The 19,131-nt window shown below is 39.5% G+C and overlaps 1 protein-coding gene across 1 annotated transcript; it reads right to left on the reverse strand.

The window, feature by feature from the left end:
* Positions 1–12,352: 12,352 nt before the first annotated feature.
* On the reverse strand, positions 12,353–16,302 carry LOC110605285. The gene is made up of 2 exons (XM_021743735.2): positions 15,778–16,302; positions 12,353–12,880 (listed from the first exon to the last, which is right to left on the reverse strand). The coding sequence occupies exons 1-2, from the start codon at positions 16,138–16,140 to the stop codon at positions 12,668–12,670; spliced, it is 576 nt and encodes a 191-aa protein (XP_021599427.1). The 5' UTR covers positions 16,141–16,302; the 3' UTR covers positions 12,353–12,667.
* Between the last annotated feature and the right edge of the window lie 2,829 nt (positions 16,303–19,131).

Raw genomic sequence — 19,131 nt, forward strand, 5'->3', positions numbered from 1 at the left:
CGGCTGCCGAACCTGGTTTCGCCCAGAATGGCAGAAACTCAGCTCCCCTATGCATTTATGCCTCCAAAACTAACCAATCATGCATAAACCTATTCTACAACATTCCCAAGCATACATAAGCAAACATACAAGTTCCTAGGGGCATCAAACCATCAAAAACCCCAACTACAACACACAAGCAACTCACATTGCTCAAAAACACATATAAAACCCATAAACCTAACTATGAGCTAAACATGCATTCTACCCCATAGATCTTGCATAAAACTTACTTTAAACATAAAATGAGCTTAAGATCGGCTCTTACCTCTTGTAGATCGAGGGAGAGACGTCCTAAACTCGGAGGTGGGAGGTTTTGAGTTCTTGAACCTCAAAGCTCCAAAACTTTGCTCAAAGCTTGAAAATCTTCAAAACCAGATAAAAACTCATGAAAATCGAGTAAGATGGGAAGGAAAGAACTCAAGATCGGTGAGGGGCGGCGGAGAGCTCACCTTGGCCGGAAATGGGGAGAAAGCTCGCCCATTTTCGGCTAAGGGACCCTTTTATAGTGGCTGGCCAGGCCACGTTCGGGGGCCGAACGTGCCTCCGCATGCATGCCATGTTCGGCGGCCGAACTTGAGGTTTGGCGGCCGAACCTAGACTTCCCTCACTTGTGCTTTCAGGGGCCTAAAGGCGCTCCCGAAGGCATGCATGTTCGGCGGCCGAACTTGAGGTTCGGCGGCCGAACTTGAGGTTCGGCGGCCGAACCTGAGTTTTCCTTCAAGGTTGTTTTCATGCAAAAACTCATTTCCACTTTACTTAAAACCATGAAATACCTTAAAACATTTTATGAAAACATGATTCTACCCTACTAGAGGCTTCCGACATCCGAGATTCCACCGGACGGTAGGAATTCCGATACCGGAGTCTAGCCGGGTATTACATTCTCCCCCCCTTAAGAACATTCATCCCCGAATGTTCCTCAACTAGCACATAGCATGGCATAAAACATAACACACATACAAAGCACATAAACACAAGGAGATCTAACCTTAAAAGAGATGAGGGTACTGTTGGAGCATGGACTCCCGTGTCTCCCAAGTGCATTCCTCCAAGTTGTGGTGGTTCCACAAGACTTTCACCATCGGGATTTCCTTGTTCCTTAACTTTCTGATCTGGGTGTCTATGATCCGTACTGGCTGTTCAACATAGGTGAGGTCCTCTTGGACCTCCACATCAGGCTCACTAAGAACCTTGCTCGGATCTGACACAAACTTCCTCAACATTGAAACATGGAAAACCGGATGGATTCTTTCCATCGAAGCAGGTAAATCTAGCTTGTACGACACATTCCTAATCTTTTGCAAGACTTCAAAGGGTCCGATGTATCGTGGGGCTAGTTTACCTTTCTTTCCGAAGCGAACCACTCCTTTCATAGGAGACACCTTGAGCAATACCAGATCCCCCTCCTGAAATTCTAACTGCCGTCTGCGGATGTCTGCATAACTCTTCTGTCTGCTGGCAGCAGTCTTGATTCTCTCTCTAATTATGGGTACCACCCTGCTGGTGATCTCTACTAGCTCAGGCCCTGCCAAGGCCTTTTCTCCAACCTCTTCCCAGCAAACAAGTGATCTGCACTTCCTTCCATATAAAGCTTCATATGGAGCCATCCCGATGCTAGCATGATGGCTGTTATTGTAGGCAAACTCCACCAAAGGTAGATGCTGCCTCCAAGAACCGCCAAAGTCCAGCACACACATCCTGAGCATATCCTCTATGGTCTGGATGGTCCTTTCTGATTGTCCGTCCGTCTGTGGGTGGAAGGCAGTACTGAAATCCAACCTAGTACCCATGGCGTTCTGCAGACTCCGCCAAAATCTGGAGGTGAACTGGGGCCCTCTATCTGACACTATAGAAACAGGAACCCCATGCAGCCTGACGATCTCATCAACATACACCTGCGCCAACTTGTCCACAGAATAGCCACTCCTGACAGGAATGAAGTGAGCAGATTTGGTGAGTCTGTCCACAATCACCCATATGGAGTCCACTCTGTTGGACGCCGCCGGTAACCCCACTACGAAGTCCATAGCTATATTTTCCCATTTCCATTCTGGAATAGGTAGCGAGTTAAGCATTCCAGCCGGCTTCTGATGTTCCAGCTTCACCCTCTGACACACTTCGCAGGCTGACACGAACTGTGCCACTTCTTTCTTCATAGCTGGCCACCAATAAACCTTCTTCAAATCTTGATACATCTTGGTGGCTCCGGGGTGAATGTTGTATCTTGCATTATGAGCCTCTCTCATAATGTCTCCTTTTAGCCCTATGTCATCTGGTACACATAGTCTGCTCCCATAGCGGAGGATCCCCTTGCTGTCGAATCTGAACTCACTGTCATTGCCTGACTGAACAATCCTGGCAATCTTTACTAACTCTGGGTCCTCATGCTGTTTCTGAGCCACCTGCTCCAGAAACACGGGTGTCACTCTCATCTGGGCCACCAAGGCACCTGTACCAGACAACTCCATCTGTAGACCTTCCTCAATGAGCTTGTAAAACTCCTTCACCACTGGCCTCCTCTTTGCCGATATGTGGGATAAACTACCGAGTGATTTCCGGCTTAAGGCGTCTGCCACAACATTCGCCTTACCCGGATGGTACTAAATCTTGCAATCATAGTCACTCAGTAGCTCCACCCATCTCCTCTGTCTCAAATTCAAATCTCTTTGACTCAAGATGTACTGTAGGCTTTTATGATCTAAAAATATCTCACATTTTACCCCATAGAGGTAGTGCCTCCACATCTTGAGTGCAAAGATTACTGCTGCCATCTTCAGGTCATGTGTGGGGTAATTCAACTCATGCTTCTTCAGCTGCCTAGAAGCATAAGTGATCACCCTCTCATTCTGCATTAGTACACAACCCAGTCCCACACGGGATGCATCACAAAAGACCGTAAAGTCCTCATCACTGGATGGCAGAGCTAACACTGGTGCTAAAGTCAACCTCTTCTTAAGCTCTTCAAAACTCTCCTCGCACTGGTCGGTCCACATAAACTTCTGATTCTTCCTGGTTAGTCTGGTCAGAGGAGCTGCTATCTTTGAGAAGTCCTGAACGAACCTCCTGTAGTAACCTGCCAAACCCAAGAAACTTCTAATCTCTGTCACTGAAGTGGGTCTAGGCCAGTTAGCCACAGTTTCTGTCTTCTTGGGGTCCACCTCAATCCCATTCTCTGACACTACATGCCCCAAGAACGAAATGCTCCTCAGCCAGAACTCACATTTAGAGAACTTGGCATACAAGTCATGTTCCCTCAAAGTCTGCAAGACCAACCGCAGATGATGGGCATGCTCATCTGCATTCCTGGAATACACCAAGATATCATCTATGAAGACAATAACGAAGTGATCCAGGTATTGACTAAATACTCTGTTCATGAGGTCCATGAATGCTGCAGGGGCGTTGGTTAACCCGAACGGCATTACAAGGAACTCAAAATGCCCATATCTGGTCCTGAAGGCTGTCTTCGGCACATCCCCATCCCTTATCCTTAGCTGATGGTACCCCGATCTTAGATCTATTTTGGAGAAACAACCCGCTCCTGCTAGCTGGTCGAATAGATCATTGATCCTTGGCAGAGGGTACCTATTATTGGTAGTGACTTTGTTCAACTGCCTGTAGTCGATACAAAGTCTGAGGGATCCATCCTTCTTCCTCACAAACAAGACCGGAGCACCCCAAGGTGAGGTACTCTGTCGGATGAAGTCCTTTTCTACCAGTTCTTACAACTGCTCCTTCAACTCTTTCAACTCGGCTGGGGCCATCCTGTAGGGAGGGATAGAGATCGGTCTAGTTCCAGGTACCAACTCTATCTCGAACTCTATCTCCCTAGCAGGTGGTAAACCTGGAAGCTCGTCAGGAAAGACATCCTGAAACTCTCTGACAACTGGCACTGAGGCAGGCTCCCTGACCTGACTACTAAGCTCTCTCACATGAGCTAAGTACCCCTGACATCCCTTCCTAAGCAACCTACTAGCCTGAAGAGCTGATATCAAACCTCTAGGTGTGCCCCTCTTGTCTCCCCTGAAGACGACCTCTGACCCGTTCTGATCTCTGAACCTGACTACCTTGTCCCTGCAGTCCAAGGTAGCACCATGGGTAGATAGCCAATCCATCCCTAGAATGACGTCAAAGTCTGTCAAATCTAGAACCACAAGGTCGGCGGAGAGGCACCTTCCCTCAATAAAAACTGGACTATACTGGCAGACTGACACTGCCACTGACGGGTCACACTTGGGTCCACTGACCCAGAGGGGACACTCTAACCCAGAGACTATCAGACCCAACCTCTCAACGGCTCTCGGAGCAATAAATGAATGAGATGCACCCGGGTCCATTAATGCATACACATCAGAACACCCAATGACGAGATTACCTGACAGCACGGTGTTGGATGTGTTAGCCTCCTGCTGAGTCATGGTGAAGATCCTGGCTGGAGCTGATGGACCTTCACCTCGGGAACCAGAAGAAGAGGCTGCCCCTCTCCCTCTACCTCTGCCACTGCCCTGAGTTGTGGCTGGAACTGCTGGCTGTGCCACACTACCGGAGGCTGTCTGCTGGGGTTGGCCCATAAAAGGCGCTCTAGGACACTCCCGAGCTATGTGTCCCTCCTGTCCACATCTGAAACATGTATTAGTCCCAGCTCGACACACTCCCCTGTGCGGCCTTCCACATCTCTGACATTCTGTACCATCTGAGCCTGAGCTCGAGCCACCGCCAAATCCCAGACCGGATTTCAGCTTATTCCAAAACTTATTCTTCTTCGGCTTCTTGGTGGTGTTATCCCACCTCTTCTTACTTGAGCTCTGAGAAGAGAAACCTGGTCCTCCTCTGCCTGGGGTCTTAACCCCTGAAGACTGGGTCACTGACTGCTTCACTGACCCCTCAACTATAGCACTCGCGTCCATCCTTCGAGCCATATCCACCACAGTGTGGAAACTTTCTCTCTCAGCTGACTGAATCAACGAGGAGTACCTGGAATGTAGCTTCATAACATACCTCTTGGCTTTCTTCGTACCTGTATCTAGAGCTTGCCCTGAAAAAGGCAATAGCTCCAAGAATTTATCCGTGAACTCCTCTACACCCATGTGCTCTGACTGCCTCAGTTGCTCAAACTCAATCATCTTCAGTTCTCTGGAACTGTCTGGAAAAGCCCATCCAGCGAACTCATTCACAAATTCCTCCCATGTCATGCCGTCTAGTCTCGGGTCCACATAACACTTGAACCATTCCCGTGCCTTCTTGCACTTTAAAGTGAACCCTGCCATCTGAATGGCCCTGCTATCATCCGCCCCTAGCTCATTAGTTATTGTCTTCACCACTCTCAGATACTCAAAGGGGTCATCCCCTGACTTGTATTTGGGAGCATCCAGCTTAAGGTAATCTGTCATCTTTACTTTGCTCCCACCGGCTGAGCTAGGTCTGGGAGGTTGAGTAACTGGGGCTGCTGGTTCTGTAGGTGGTGGAGGTGGGGGTGCAGCATTCCCCGAGGTGGGGTTTGCCGGGTTTGGATAGAAGGGTGAGGGTGGATAAGCTGGGTACTGTGTATAAGGTGGATAGAAAGGTGGATAAGGCATGTAGGTAGGGTAGGGGTTAAAGCTGGAGTAATCCGATGTACCTCCCATCGGATACCCTGAACCCTGTGGAAAGGGTGGATAATGGGGTGGAAAACCATACCCCGAGGCCTGAACGCCTCCCTGAGACTCCCCTGTCCCTTCTTCCTCCATGCTCACATCCAAGTTCCCATCCCTCCTCTAATCCTCTTCCATAACCTCCCTCACATCTGCCGAACTTCCTCCTCTATCTGTCCCCCTTCTACTAGCATCAAAAGACCTTCTAGGGTCCCTTGACACTCTTTCTCTGTTGGCTCTACATGACATTGCCCTAGGCAATGTAGGAGGACGGGCGCTCGTGCCCTCATCCTCAGGTGGCACTCCAGTCAATCGTGCAGATCGACGAGTTCCTCTCATCCTGTTTTTCTGAAAAACAGTACACATCATACAAACATTAGCATCATATGGTTCATGTGGGCACACATGAACCCTCATCACTTATACATCATTCATATCATAGCATTAATGCACATGTATACAATCATGGCATTTCACATCATCATACAAGACAGGACTCAACATCCTATCCTAGTGGACATGATTTTTCCTATTGTGCTTGACCTTCTAGAACATCTATGAGCCCGACACTCTAGGTCCGATCCAATAAACCTAGGGCTTTGATACCATTCTGTAACGACCCGAAAATCGGACCGCTACCGGCGCTAGGATCCAGGTCGGCTTAAGGCCGCCGGGACCCGTAGCAAGCCTAACATTCATCCTATAAACCTGTTTAATCCCATACATGATCAGCAACATACATAAAAATTTAAAACTTTTCCTTCAAACATCCAACTCAACCTGAACATACATGTACATAGTCATGATCATAATCATGATCCCTCTGTGGGATCTCAACAATGCCCCAATGGGCGATACAACATGAGATGAGTTGGCTTTCATGAACATTATAAAACATTTTTGATCATGTAATAAAAGGGATACCTCATACACAATGTCAAGCACAATATCTAATCCTCAATACCATTACATGACTGAAACTGTACTTTTACATAACATTAATACATTTATCATGTCCACACTATCTATTACATACATCAGACTTCATTACTCTTGTAAACCTCCTGGTCTACCCTGTACCTGCAAACCTGGGGAAATTGGGAGAGGGGTGAGCTACTAGAGCCCAGTGAGCAGAATAATAAAAACATTTAAATCATATGGATCATGGAATGCATCACATCACAGCTAATCACATCAAGGATGAACTTGTTACCAATAGCCCTCTACATGGTCCAACTGTGCCAGAACGTAGAATGGGTCCTGGTCTTTCCCTTACATATCATAACATAACAGTGTCCAACTGTGCCAGAACGTAGAATGGGTCCTGGTCTTTCTCTTACATATCATAACATAACAGTGTCCAACTGTGCCAGAACGTAGAATGGGTCCTGGTCTTTCTCTTACATAGTGCCAGCGAACGTAGAATGGGTCCCACTGGTCTTACTTTCCGTACCGTACATATCACATCGTCATATCATAGATCGAGGGCTATGGATCATCCAACATTCATCCACATCAACATAAAAATATGAAATGCAACATATTCGTGAATTCTAATGCAAGCAACCTAATTCATCACATGGCATTCATGATGCGTGAAACATGCTAAAAAGTTCATTCTTTGCTTTAAAACATAATAAGTTATTCCACTCACCTCTGGATAGCTCTGACCAGACACTGGGGCAACAGACTCACTGCTGGGGTCCTCGGTTCCTCGGGTCCGAACCTACACAGGTGGACTCAAATGAGGGACCAAACATACATGAACATAACTCTAAACTATCCCCCAAAAACCCCCTAAAACATCATAGAACAATCATAGAAAAACATGCAAGAAAGGGCTGGACAGGGCACTTTCGGCGGCAGGTTCGGCGGCCGAAAGTCCCTCCAGAGCCGAAAGTCAGGCAGGTTCGGCGGCACCTTCGGCGGCCGAAACTCCCAGACAGAGGCGAAACTCATGCATGTTCGGCGGCACCTTCGGCGGTCGAAAGTCCCAGACAGAGACGAAAGTCTCCTTTCGGGGGCAAGCTTCGGCAGCCGAAGGCTGCCTCCACAAGCATGTTCGGCGGCCGAAAGTTCCTTCGGTTGCCGAACCTGGTTTCGCCCAGAATGGCAGAAACTCAGCTCCCCTATGCATTTATGCCTCCAAAACTAACCAATCATGCATAAACCTATTTTACAACATTCCCAAGCATACATAAGCAAACATACAAGTTCCTAGGGGCATCAAACCATCAAAAACCCCAACTACAACACACAAGCAACTCACATTGCTCAAAAACACATATAAAACCCATAAACCTAACTATAAGCGAAACATGCATTCTACCCCATAGATCTTGCATAAAACTTACTTTAAACATAAAATGAGCTTAAGATCGGCTCTTACCTCTTATAGATCGAGGGAGAGACGTCCTAAACTCGGAGGTGGGAGGTTTTGAGTTCTTGAACCTCAAGGTTCCAAAACTTTGCTCAAAGCTTGAAAATCTTCAAAACCAGATAAAAACTCATGAAAATCGAGTAAGATGGGAAGGAAAGAACTCAAGATCGGTGAGGGGCGGCGGAGAGCTCACCTTGGCCGGAAATGGGGAGAAAGCTCGCCCATTTTCGGCTAAGGGACCCTTTTATAGTGGCTGGCCAGGCCACGTTCGGGGGCCGAACGTGCCTCCGCATGCATGCCATGTTCGGCGGCCGAACTTGAGGTTCGGCGGCCGAACCTGGACTTCCCTCACTTGTGCTTTCGGGGGCCTAAAGGCGCTTCCGAAGGCATGCATGTTCAGCGGCCGAACTTGAGGTTCGGCGGCCGAACCTGAGTTTTCCTTCAAGGTTGTTTTCATGCAAAAACTCATTTCCACTTTACTTAAAACCATGAAATACCTTAAAACATTTTATGAAAACATGATTCTACCCTACTAGAGGCTTCCGACATCCGAGATTCCACCGGACGGTAGGAATTCCGATACCGGAGTCTAGCCGGGTATTACAGTCATCCCTAATAAACCTTTCAATTTTATCCTTTAACTATCAGCACCCTTCAATTGTGTACCTGTGGTCTTTATGAAGCGAGAATACTTTATCTTGTCTCACCTGCTCACCTTATCGAGGTTAAGCTTTGCGAGCCATCTGACGTCGTCGTCATTTTTTCCTGATTCACATGAGAATATGCATGTGTGATTCATTTAAGGGTGTATAGTTCCTATATTTACCTCGATTGTCTCTCCCACGTGACACGAGATAACTCTTTTGATCCCTTTTATAGCCTCACCTCTCTGATTTTTGGGTTTTATTCTTGGTCAGCTTTTTATCTTTCCTCAACGCCTGAACTTCATCATCTAGTCATATGTATCTCTGAGCCTTATCTATCAGCTACTGATAAGTGGCTAATGGATTCTTAATTAAAGAATGCACAAATTTTATATTTTGCATTCCTTTCTTTAAGGCTTCACAAGTTATTTCGTGGTTCGGCTCCTTTATCTGTATTGCTTCAGCATTGAAATGTGAGATAAAACTCCTTAAAGACTTGCCCTTTCCTTGACGAATTTTTCTACAAGTCTGAGGAGAGATTTTCAAGAGGTATGCATGTAATAAATTTAGACTTAAAAAGTGTAGCGAGCTGAGTGAAATTATTAATTAAACATGGATTTAGGTATTGGTACGATTTCTAAGCTAAATCTGCAAGAGTGGATGGAAAGACTCGGCATAACACGAAGTTGTTGACATCCTAGAGTTGCATTGTGGTTCTGAAGATGGCCAGATAGCTCCTAGGATCTACCGTTTCACGACGCCAGTGGAAAGTCCGAGGTGGCAAGAGGCCAGGCGAGGGATAGCCCTGGGCCGTGAACGGTAACAGTGCCGGGGTTCACGTCCGGGCTGTTACAACCGTCCCATCGTACTTGTCTAAATTGGAAAGCTTGAACTTCGTGGGAAAGATTTCTGTCAATTTTTTTTTGACAAGTGTGAGGCATCATCCAGTCCATAGTCCTCTTCTTACTCCTTCTAATACCTTTGAACAACATGTATCAACTTCCAATACCTTTGAACAACATGTATCAACTTCCAATCAATATCCTTTGGAGCTTCATCTGACAATTCTTCATCCTCAATCTTGGCCTTCCCCTTGGATTGTGTATGCAGTGCTTCTATCCAAATCTTTGGTGTCTCGAAGGAGGCTTTTTCGATCAATCTGAGGGCTATGAAAAAGGCTTCCTTTCAAATCTTATACTGCTCAAGAGTTGCCTACAATTTTGTAATATACTGTATCATTTGTTCATTATTCAGATTATTAAGGTTTGTCTCAACTACCATTGGAGGGGTGTCTTGTTTACTTCCTGGTGTGGATGAGACGATGGCTCCCCTGTTGACAGCGGACTTGGCTATTGCTCATGCATTTTTAGCCATTTAGAAGTGAATACAGAATTTAAAACGAGTAAGAAGGAAATATTATTAGGTCGGATTTATTCCAAATGAGCAAGAAAATCAATGAAATCCTAATAATAAAACTAAATGACGTTGTCGAAAACAATTTGTATGTGACCTGGCAACCTACAAAAGAAAAAGATGAAGTGGTTAGCGTCTAATGATAACCATTCCAACGCTCAAATCAGTAATCTTTATAGACGGGTGAGTGTAAATGAAAAGTTTGAGCTACTTGATTAGAGTATTATATTACATATCTTAAATTCTGAAACTGATTTATTTTTATATTATAATAAAATAAAGTTAATTAATGATTTCACTACGAATACGAATCAGACTAATATCAGCTAGGGGATAATAAATCTCATAATTATTGGTATTCTATAAATTTATATTATAATATTCTTTAATGATAATAAAATGTTCTGTCGGTTCTACAGGGCAAGCCATCGACAAACCGATCATCTTTTATCCACTTACCCTAGGTTATAAAGAGTTAAGTAGTTGTAAGGGTTCTATCACGTGGGCCAATTTTTGAGGATCATAAATTAACAACACATTATTCTCTTTAAGGGAATATCAGTGATATCATAAATAATTAAATATTTAATAAAATAAAATTAATTGAAATTCTCATCATTAAATGTTGAATTTTATAAGTAACATTAGATTTTTTAAAAATTTATTATCTAATTACATAAGTAATTTGATATAAATAAAAAATTATTGTAATATTAATTAAAAGTTATTTTTTATTTGAATAAACATTAAATTTTCAACATCAGACATGACTGCTTTCTTTTTATTTCACTTTATGAAAAATATTTTATATTTTAACTTTTGAGATATTTAAAATTTTTAATCTTTAGCAAGTCTTTATTAATTAAAGAAGAGTAAATTAAAACTTTAAAGGTAATTCTTATTTAATTAATTTACATTATTAATTGAATAAAATTTAAGATAAAACAATAATGTGAATAATGTAATAGTAATTAAAGTATTAAATAATTTATTAAATAATTGTTTTATTTAAGATAAAATAATTTTACTAACAATTATTTTTTAATTTTTAATATAAAAATGAGAGTAATAAAAAAGAAATAAAGTAATATGGGATAAAATATCTAAAACAATTATACTCATTGTAGTAAATTGTAAATATGTTAGAATATGTTAAAATTATTTTTAAATAAAATTTGTATTGGAATTATTTTATTAAAATTAATTAAATTTATGAAAATTAATTAAAGTCAAACATCCAATTCATGAATAAAAATTACCCAGCCCTTGAAAATGTTTTGATCAACTTTTTTGGGTAGGGATCATGGATTATGTAAGAAGTCAATGGGCCCCGGGAATATTTATTATTTTATTTATCCCATAAAAATATTATTATATAGTTCTATGGAATCTTTTATCCTTTTACTGCTTCTTATTTTATTTTTTCATTTAGAGTGTGCTTATCTGGAATTTTTTTATAATATGAAAATTATTATTATGATTTATTTATATTTTAAAATCAGTCAAGATCGGTTTAATATTGTAATTTTAAATATTTTTAATTTTTAATTTATGTAATTTTATTTATAAATATTATTTAATTTCTTTGACTAATATTAAAATAAATTAATTAATAATTGTGTTATCAAACAGTTTAATTTTGTAAAATAAAAAATATTTTAATTTAGTGATTTTAAAAAATATTAACAAATGAATAAATTTCTTAAAAGCTTTACAACCTGATATTAATTCTTTTTTTAATTTGGCATCTATACTATGGAACATAAAACTACTGTTACAAGAAAAAATAGAAATTTTTATTTATTTATCTAATAAAGCAGGACTAGGGCCAAATAATTAGTTAAATCTATACATGCATTCTTTGTAATTAAAATAACCTAATTAGTATGACTCTTGATTATGGAAATTATTCAATATAATTGATTCTCTTATATTCAATATAATTGATGTGAAAAATACTTTTTAAGGAAATATTTTTTATATTTTATTATATTTGACACATTAAAAAAATCGATCAATGAAAAATGAATAGAAAATATTATTTTTCACATTTTAAAGATCTTATTAATATAAATTTATTATTTTTTATTATTTAAATACAACTAAAAATTAAAAAATAAATTATTTTCTTGAAAAATATTTTCCAAATATAATTTTTTACCCTGAACAAATGGAGCCTTTGCCACCCAATGCATGATGAGAGTTATGACTGACTAATGATTAAAATGAAAAATATCATATCATGCAACTTAATAGAACAATAATAGAATATAACAACTTTGCAAGTTAGATTTCACTATCAAATTCAAACCACACAGCCGAGAAAGGAATTCAACAAAAAAATTCTGTAGCAGTTGGAGAGACATTGATGGTGGAAGTATTTGAACCTAATTATTTCTGGCTCTATTTATGATTTATAAATGAAGTCTTCAATTATCTCCTCAAACCATAATGAAACTGATGCTTAGTAATATTGTTTTCACATCTATCATGGTTTTTCTATACTGAAATTCACTTCAAGCACACCCTCTCCCCAACCCACACAAAAAGGAATGGATTTACCAGCCTTGCTTCTTTAAGAAGTCGCTAGTTCTCTTCCTCATGCGAGTAAAAACAATAACTGCACAAGCAAGGATCCATGGGGAGAAGCTTCCACCGAAAAAGTTTGATTTTTTGATCCATTCAGGAGGATCTTTCACTGCCATTGTTATGAAAAGAGTTATCACTGCTACCCCAAACAGTATCTTGGTCACAGGTTTGATCATGGAGTCCTGCAGTTGCATAAGTATGTTGTGTTAAATAAATAGAACTTCAAAGTTCAAATGATTTGTCAGCAAAAAAGTACAACGTGAAAAAACCCAAATATGCAACACATGCAAAGGATTCTTTCTTTAAGAGCATAACTTACATCAAATGCAATCCTTTTGCGAGATGGTTAAGCATAAAATATTACTATTAGAATAGAAAGTTCAGTTACACACAAGGGGAAGGAGTTTAAGACAGAAACAGCGGGAACATGGTAGTCCAAACAAGATTGGACAGGCCGGCAGATCAGACCTTTAATCAGAAACAAGAGCAGTGATCCATCCAGTTAACATATGAAACCCCTTTTTCAGGTAAAACAAACTCAAACTTGGCAACCCAGCCAGGTATGTCAACCAGGCAGGCTATAAAGTTGAAGCTTACCATAACAAGCGCATTCAATCCCGAGATCATAGAGAGAATGTTCAAGCTTAGTATCATTGACATGCAATTTTGACTTCATTTAATTTCCTTCCAATCAATATATATATATATATATATATATATATATATATATACACATATATATAACAACTACAAAGAGAAATGAATGTTTCTTCAATTCCTCGACTTTTTGTTAAATTGTGACTTAACTAATTAATGGTGTTAGTAATTTATTGAGAAAATTACTATTTAGCCCATGTGATTTAGTGAAACTAACTATTTAGTCTTTCTATTTTCAAAAACAAATTAGTTAGTCCATATTTTGCCAACCCATCGACTATTTAATCCATCCTATGAGTAGGAGAGACTATATAATTATGATTTTAAAATTATAGGAATTGAATAGTTGTGATTTTGAAATTGCAGGTAAAAATAGTTATGTTTTGAAATTGTAGAGACTAATTAGGGACAACAAAGGCATCTTAATCATTTCACACATTACCAACCGCTTAAAAGAATGGAGTAAATAGTGACAGTTTGAAAATACAAAAATTAAATAGCTAACAATTGGAAAAGTCATTAACTAATTAATGTGTTCATAAAATAAGGAAATTAAGTAGTTCATTTCACTAAACCATATGAACTAAATATTAATTTTTTCTCATTTATTTTTCGGGTGTATTAACTTGAATTGTTAATTTTTTGTTTCTATGTTATTTTCTTTTACATATAAACTTTATTTGCCTATTGTGCAACATAAAATTCATTCATTATAAATAAATTACTATTATGAAAATTTTATTTTAAGTATTCCTTTATTCTAAAATGTTATTATTTAAAATTTTAATGAAAAATTAAATGATTTTTGAATACAAACATTTTACTATCAAAATTTAACTAGATTTATAATATTAACAACAATAATAGTTTAAAATATATCAAACTACTAGCTGTAATAATATATTATAATTTATTCAATAATATATCAGTTACTTCCTAGTTAAATTTTAAATTCTTAACCATTTATCTTCACCGGTTAAATGATTGGGTTTGAAAGCGTTGAAGGAACAAGAACCACTAGGAATTACTTGATCATAGTAACTTTTATCAGGCACATATGACAATTATATGCAAGACAAATTTGAATAGGTTTTGCAAATTTAAATGCTCACTATTGAGAAAGGAAAAGTTTAAAAAGTGTGTGCATGCATGTATCAAACTGGTTTAATCATGCAAGGAAAAAGAAAACCAAAGAATCCAAGCAAAATGAAGACTGAAATGGAATTCATGCAATGTGCAGCCTTCATCCATTTGATTAAAAACATCCCTTTTGCTCATATCTTCTAAGAAATCAATTTGAAAACGGAGACAATCTTACTATAGTGCAGTAGCCATTTGGAGAGAATCTTAATAGAAAGCATGAACTCTAATATACACTTTCTAAAGCTGACTTTTCCTCCAAAAACACATAAAATTCACAGCTTTTTACTTAAGAAAAATAAATGAAAATTTACTTTTGGAAACTCTTAGAACAGTAATAAATGAAGAATCCTAGAGGAGATTTGTAGCAGCTAAAATCATAGCTGGCAATCTTAAACAGATTAATAAATCCAACAGATATGTGAGGAAGAACTATCAAGGCCTCTTGTTTATTTTGTGTCATATGCAAATCTCACATTGAGACAATGGAATGAAACAAAAATTTGATCTAACTTGTTTACCATCAGAGAAACGAGCGTTTGGAACAGAGCGTTCATTTGGCCCGAACCTTAATAACCTAGGGCACTATATCACTCAAGCTTGCATGTAGTGACTGTTAATGCATACTTCAAAAGAGTGATGCTCCAGTAAATACACACAATACTTCCTATATATAAATACAGATCTTCCAAACTGATCGGGTAAATTCATCCATACCGCATTCAGTGGCTACATTAGTTCATTGTTGCACATTAACAAGTGGGAGAATGGAAAAGGAGAAATAAATCAAAGAATATACCTTAACTTGTACCATATTTATGTTATCTAGGATCAAAAACTATTGAAGACAGAAGAAATTGCATAGAAGGAACTAAGAATAAAGAAACTTTGCCCTGCTCAGTAAGATTTGGCCATCATCGCCGACTGAGGTTTGCAGTCTACAGTGATGGCTAGTAATTGTCGACTATCAATCTTAGTTTCTCCTACTAATTATAGAAGAGCTTTAATTAGGCTCTTTGTGTGTTCTTTTCTGGTTTTGCACACTACGCATCTACTGGAGTGGCACTTAGGAATTAACTTAAAAAATGAAGAGAGAACAGAGAAAGAACTACCTTCTAACCGAGTCCTTACACATCAATATACATCTCATCATCTAACTCCTTTTCCTTCACTTTCCCACAAACCAATTAGAAACTGAATGGATTCCACTTCCTCATTTACCAATTAAACAACCAGAAAATAATTTATCGGAGCACCAATAAAATTTGACGAACTAAATTACCTTTGGCTCTCCATCAATGCAAATCACGGATCCATCTCTATATCCAATCATAGACCTTCCATTCCTCCGATTGAACCTGATCGGAGCGGCCCTGCCGGAGGCAGGATTGAATGCATAGACCGACTTGAACCCGTACTTCTCGAGGATATCTCGAACCTCCAGCTGGTCCTGGTCCCACCCTCCCAAACTCGCCTTGAACACGTCGATAGGACCCTTGCCTCGTCGGTAGAGGTGGATCTCGACCTCCGGCACCTTTGTCCTGACCGTTTTAGGTTTCGGGCCCGGATTCGGAGCATTCTGTGAAGATTCTTTGGGATTTGGGTTCGTCTCTTGGATTTCTCTGATTTCGCTGCCCGCCTCCATTTGGCTGCAGACTGAGAGCCGGGCTTCCACTGCACGTATCAAATTCAAAAGGCGAGAGTGTATTTATCTTGCGAATGATGCAAAAAATAATTCTTCCAAGTAAAACTTAGAAGGCCGGCCTAAGCTCCACCACGTTTATAGCTTGAGCTGCATTTTGCTCTTATCTCTGCCACTTTAATTGATTTAAAGTTTATAGGATCTTTTTTTTAGATCATATAATTTTAATTGAAAATTTATTATTTATTTTTTTAGTTTAAAAAATACATTAAACATTTATTTTTTTAAAAAATTATTAGCTCATTGTCATTAATATTAACTATTTTATTATTTAACTTCTATAATATTTTTTTAAGAAAAAAAAAAATCAAACCTCGTTGATCTAAATTAGCACACATGAAGCTCGTGGTGGGTTATATCCCCACACATGAAGGTCCGAGGCTTTAGAGATATATTTAACCACAAAAAGACAATCTAACTCAATAATCACTTTAAACTTTTCTCTTTTTTTAATCCAATTAAGAGTTTCACAAATGGCTAAGGGCTTCTATTGTGATTGCATCAATAATCCTCTGAAATTTTCGCACAAAACTACCAACAAATCTAACACTTGCATCACAGAATACTAACTCCACAGGAACCATTAGAATCAAACGTATCAACATTTACTTTGATCCACCCATCATTCGGTTTTGACCAGGCTGCTCCAATAATCTGCTCAGCACTAACTCCCACCTCCTCACGCCTAATCTCCTAAATATTTTGCCATGCCTAATGCGAAGTAATTGCATACCCTGTGACCACTATAGCTGGAGAATCTTTTTGCTCCCACGCTACTTGATTTCGGTACTTTCAAACACTCCAACAAACTGCAGCAATCAATCCCCATCTCTCTTGAACTACATGTTTCATAAAAAGGGCAAGCCAATCTTTAACATTCTCGTCATTATCAGCTTTCCACCCCAAACTCGAATAATGCCACATATTTCTAGCAAAATCACAATAACACAATACATGTAAAGTCGATTCACTAGCTTGATTGCAGAAAAGACAAGTATCTTCCTCCACTATATGCCTCTGCTTGAATTTGAATTTCGTGAGAATGCAATCAGTGGTTGCTCTCCATAAAAAATTAAGCATCTTCGGCATTACTCTGATCTTCCAAATGTTGTGCCATAAATCAGAATCCCCCTGCACTACTGGTAACTGGCTATTTGATCTCAAGATTCTATAACCATTTTTAACAGTATACAAACCACTCTTCTCATCTAGCCAAGTCCAACCATCACACACACTACGCATACTCAAAGGGATACATAAGATCAAAGAAATATCTCTGTCATTAAAAATAGCTCTCACCTTATCTTCATCCCAAGCTTTGGAGTCACCACGGAGAAGATCTGCTACACATAAATCTGGGTACTCAGCTCTTATATCAGTGTTGATTTTACCGTCAATGGGACACGACAGCCAAGGGGAATTCTAGACATTAATTTCTTTCCCGTCACTCACACGGACTTGACAGCCTTTCAACAACACCACCTTTGATTGCTGAAAACGCCTCCATATCATACTTGGACTCCCTCCCGTATTTGAGTTAAGAAAGTTTCTCCTTTTAAAATAAATTGCTTTAATAACTCGAGTCATCAAACATGAATCATTTGTCATTAATCTCCATCCTTGTTTAGCTAATAAAGTAAGATTAAAGTCATGCAAGTCCCTAAAATCAATACCACCCTTGTCTTCCATTTTATTTTACCCCACCAGAAATCGTTCATAATTATGTGCAACTCAGTACAAATTTGCTATGGAAGCAAGTACAAGCTCATAGCATAAGTGGTTAACACTGAGCTATCCTTTTGAGCAAAATTTCTTTCCCTACCTTTGAAAGGCTACGACCCTTCCACCTCTAATTCCGGCCTTTATCCGATCCTTCAAATAAGCAAAAACTTCACATTTTTTCCTCCTCACAAGCATCGGCATCCCAGATATTTGGCCATATCATTCTCTTCCACTATACCCAACTCATCACAAATAATAAACTTGTCATTTTGCGATACATTTTTACTAAATCGGATTGATGATTTAGAAAAATTAACCGCTTAACGGAAGCTCCATGATACACTTCTAACAATCGCTTAATAACCAAACATTCCTCCTTTTTAGCCTGAAAAAATACATAAGAGTCGTCTGCAAAAAATAAGTAAGTGTGAGATCGTGGGAACTGACCTTGCCAACTGACACTCATGTACTCATATTTACATATCAATGCAAAAAACCCTTTAGCTCCAATAATAAATAGGTAGGGAGAGATTGGATCTCCCTACCTTAGACCTCTCCCAGGCAGAATAGGACCAACTATATCCTCTCCAAATGGAATAAAGTACTAAGCAGTAGCAAAACACATCTGCATTTTTGCTACCCACCCCTCATAGAGTCCAATTGACCTCATGCCTGTAGTTGTAGTTAGATAGTCCCACTCAATTTTATCGTAAGCCTTAGCCGTGTCTATCTTTAGCGCAGCATAACCAACCAAACCCCTTCTCTGTCCCTTCATAAAATGCACCACCTCATTTGCAAGAACTATGTTGTCTGTTATTAGTCTTCCTGGCACGAAGGCACTCTGCGTTTCTGCAATAAAGTGAGGAAGAACTAACTTCAATCTATTAGCGAACATCTTGAAGACAATTTTATAAATGACGTTACAGAGGGCTATAGGTCACATATCACGAATGGACTCTGGATTATCCTTTTTTGGAATAAGGACTAAATTTGTGTCATTAACCCCAGCTGGAATCACTCCCTTCTCAATCCACTCCAAACAAGCTTTAGAAACATCTTCTCCCACTGTGCTCCAAAACTTTTGAAAAAAATCCGAATTAAAACCATCCGGACCCGGGGATTTATCCTGGTGTATAGAATCAATAGCTTGTTGTACATCATCAGTCGTGAATTCCTCCATTAGCAGTCTATTATCTTCATCAGAAACTTTCT

The sequence above is a fragment of the Manihot esculenta genome, chromosome 2, assembly GCF_001659605.2.
Source record: "Manihot esculenta cultivar AM560-2 chromosome 2, M.esculenta_v8, whole genome shotgun sequence".
Taxonomy (NCBI): Eukaryota; Viridiplantae; Streptophyta; class Magnoliopsida; order Malpighiales; family Euphorbiaceae; genus Manihot; species Manihot esculenta.